Source organism: Eublepharis macularius, chromosome 15 (genome assembly GCF_028583425.1).
Source record: "Eublepharis macularius isolate TG4126 chromosome 15, MPM_Emac_v1.0, whole genome shotgun sequence".
NCBI classification, from domain to species: Eukaryota; Metazoa; Chordata; class Lepidosauria; order Squamata; family Eublepharidae; genus Eublepharis; species Eublepharis macularius.
Window position 1 is genome coordinate 46,947,257 of NC_072804.1, and position 2,682 is coordinate 46,949,938.

Consider the following 2,682-nt stretch of genomic DNA (forward strand, 5'->3'; position numbering starts at 1 on the left):
GAAGAAAACAAAAGCCAAACAGATGGCAGCCCAGTTGATAGCCCCCAAAACTGATTCAGATCCTGATCTTCCATTCCAGTTTCTAAGTTGCTTTCTTGTTCCTCATTCCTGTTCCCAGGTTAAGTCAAGTGTATCCACAAGCCTGTTGGACCATTAACAACTTCTGCTTTTGCACGGCTTTCCTGGAGTTTATGGCTTTATTACTCTGGCTCATGGTCACCCGCACTGAACAATCTCTCATGGTCCATTTCACGTTCAGCGCTGCTTGCTCTCCATGCCAGTTGCGCCTGCTGCTCAGACAATCAGCACCGGCCTTGAGACATTCCCAGCATCAGCTGGAGAATGGATGGGGGGGAAAAGGTAGGCATCTAATCCTGATGCAATGGGAGCCTGGGAAGTCATCTCTTTGGTTGTCTATGGGGCCATTATACTGCTAGGGCTGCCTTCCAATGCCCTGGCCCTCTATGTCTTCTATTGCCGTGCCAAGGCTCACCTGACGCCCAACCTCATCTACATGATTAATCTCTGCCTCTCCGACTTGGTCTTCATTCTCTTCTTGCCACTCAAGATGCTGGAGATGGGGCCGGTGGAGTGGCCCATGCCGAGCTTCGTCTGTCCTCTTTACAACCTCATCCACTTTGGCACTATCTACACCAGCGCCTGCTTTCTGACTGCTGTCGGAGTGGGGCGTTACCTGGGTGCCGTTTATCCCATCCACTACCAGGTTTACAAGAAACCTTGCTATTCATGCCTGATCTCGTTGGGCATATGGTGCCTGGTTGGATCTCATGGGCTTCTCATCTTTGCCCTCGAAACCGCCAGAGATGCCAACTCCACCCTCTTCGCAGGCAACGACACCTCGTGCTACAGTGAATTCAGCCCAGACCAGATGGTTTTTTTGGCACCGGTGCGGCTGGAGCTGTCCTTGGTCCTTTTCTTCCTGCCTTTGGCAATCACGTGTTTCTGCTATATTAGCTGCATCCGTGTCCTGGTTGGTTCTCATCTTCATGAACGGAAGAAGCGCCGTGCAGTGAGGGTGGCAGTGGCCACTCTCATGGTATTCATCTTCTGTTTTGGCCCTTACAACATATCCCACGTAGCAGGCTTCATCCTGAGGATGGACTTGTGGTGGCGCACTGTGGCTTTGCTCCCCAGTGCCTGCAATGCTTTTCTGGATCCCCTCATCTTCTATTTCCTCTCCTCTGCGGTGGATGACGGGGTCACTCAAGTGTGGCTTTCCTTGAGACAGAAATACAGCTCCATTCGGCTAAAGATTGCCTTAGCCCACGGCAAAGGAAAGAGTCACCAGGAACCATCTGGTGTTGCCTGAATGGTTGAAAGCTCTTCTTTTCCACTATGCTCATGGTGGCCACCAAATCCCCTGGAGAAAAGCAGTTGACAGTCTCAGAGGCAGCAATATGTAGTCAGGATTATACAAATTTGGAAAAGTTCCCCTACATCTGTAATGAATATGAGATGTGCTGAACATGGAGACGACATATCTGAAGGTCATCTCCAATATCGATTGGGGTGGTGGTGGTCTGGGCTAAGGACATTAGACCTCTAACTTTTTCTGGTTATGGTGAACTGCCCAAGGGTCTGAGAAAGATTAAATTCAGGTGCGACAATTTGGGATGTTCTATGAAAATGAAGATGCTAGTCATGGAAGCTGGTGGATGGGGGGTTCAAGTGGGGGAAACAGTATTCTTGAGTTGCAAAATGAATTGACTAATCAGGAATAAACTATGTGGGAGAACTGTGAATGATCTTCCAGTGTCTTGGCAGAGGCATTCTAAATCTGACTGTTTGGCATAGTGGTTAAGAGTGGCGGGACTGCTGTGGAGAACCGGGTTTGATTCCCCACTCTTTCACTTGAAGCCAGCTGGGTGACCTTGGGTCAGTTACTGCTCTCTCAGAGCTCTCTCAGCCCCACCCACCTCACAGGGTGTTGTTGTTGTGGGGATAATAATAACATTGTAAATCGCTCTGAGTGGTTATTAAGTTGTTCTGAAGGGCGGTATATAAATCAAATGTTGTTGTTGTTGTTATTATTGAAAGGGGAATTTAATCCTCCCTTATGCCATTCTCCTGATCTAAATCACCCCTTTTCTGAAGCTGTTGCTTTATTATGAGGCTAACAGAAGCTTTAAGGGCAATTCAGATCAGGGAAATGTCGACAAACTTAAACACCCCAGAATCACTGCTCCATTCAAATCCACAGCCTTACAGCAGCATTTAAGTGAAAAGGAAAACTCAGGAGATCCAATGTATTGTCGAAGGCTTTCACGGCCGGAGAACGATGGTTGTTGGGGGTTTTCCGGGCTGTATTGCCGTGGTCTTGGCATTGTAGTTCCTGACGTTTCGCCAGCAGCTGTGGCTGGCATCTTCAGAGGTGTAGCACCAAAAGACAGAGATCTCTCAGTGTCACAGTGTGGAAAAGATGTAGGTCATTTGTATCTACTCAGGAGGGGTGGGGTTGAGTTGAGTCATTCTGTAAGAGTTTCCCAGGGTGTGGAATGCTAATGGCGGGAGACTTCACTGTATCCTGAGGAGGTTCTTTTGCATATGGATTGGTGCTTGATGTGCTAATCTTCTCTGCAGGGCTATTGTCGGGTGTGGAGTGTTTTGTTGGCCTGGTGTTTTTCAGAACTGGAGCCCATGCTCTGTTCATTCTTAAGGTTT

At 48.3% G+C, this 2,682-nt stretch overlaps 1 protein-coding gene across 1 annotated transcript; it reads left to right on the forward strand.

Moving 5' to 3' along the window:
• The first annotated feature begins 382 nt into the window (after nucleotides 1-382).
• Nucleotides 383-1,330, forward strand: LOC129342945 (free fatty acid receptor 1-like). Its single transcript, XM_054998901.1, has one exon. The coding sequence runs from the start codon at nucleotides 383-385 to the stop codon at nucleotides 1,328-1,330; it is 948 nt and encodes a 315-aa protein (XP_054854876.1).
• The last annotated feature ends 1,352 nt before the right edge of the window (nucleotides 1,331-2,682 follow it).

Coding starts and splice junctions, on each gene's coding strand:
- LOC129342945 (XM_054998901.1), top strand. CDS start 383: ATGGGAGCCTGGGAAGTCATCTCTTTGGTTGTCTATGGGGCCATTATA.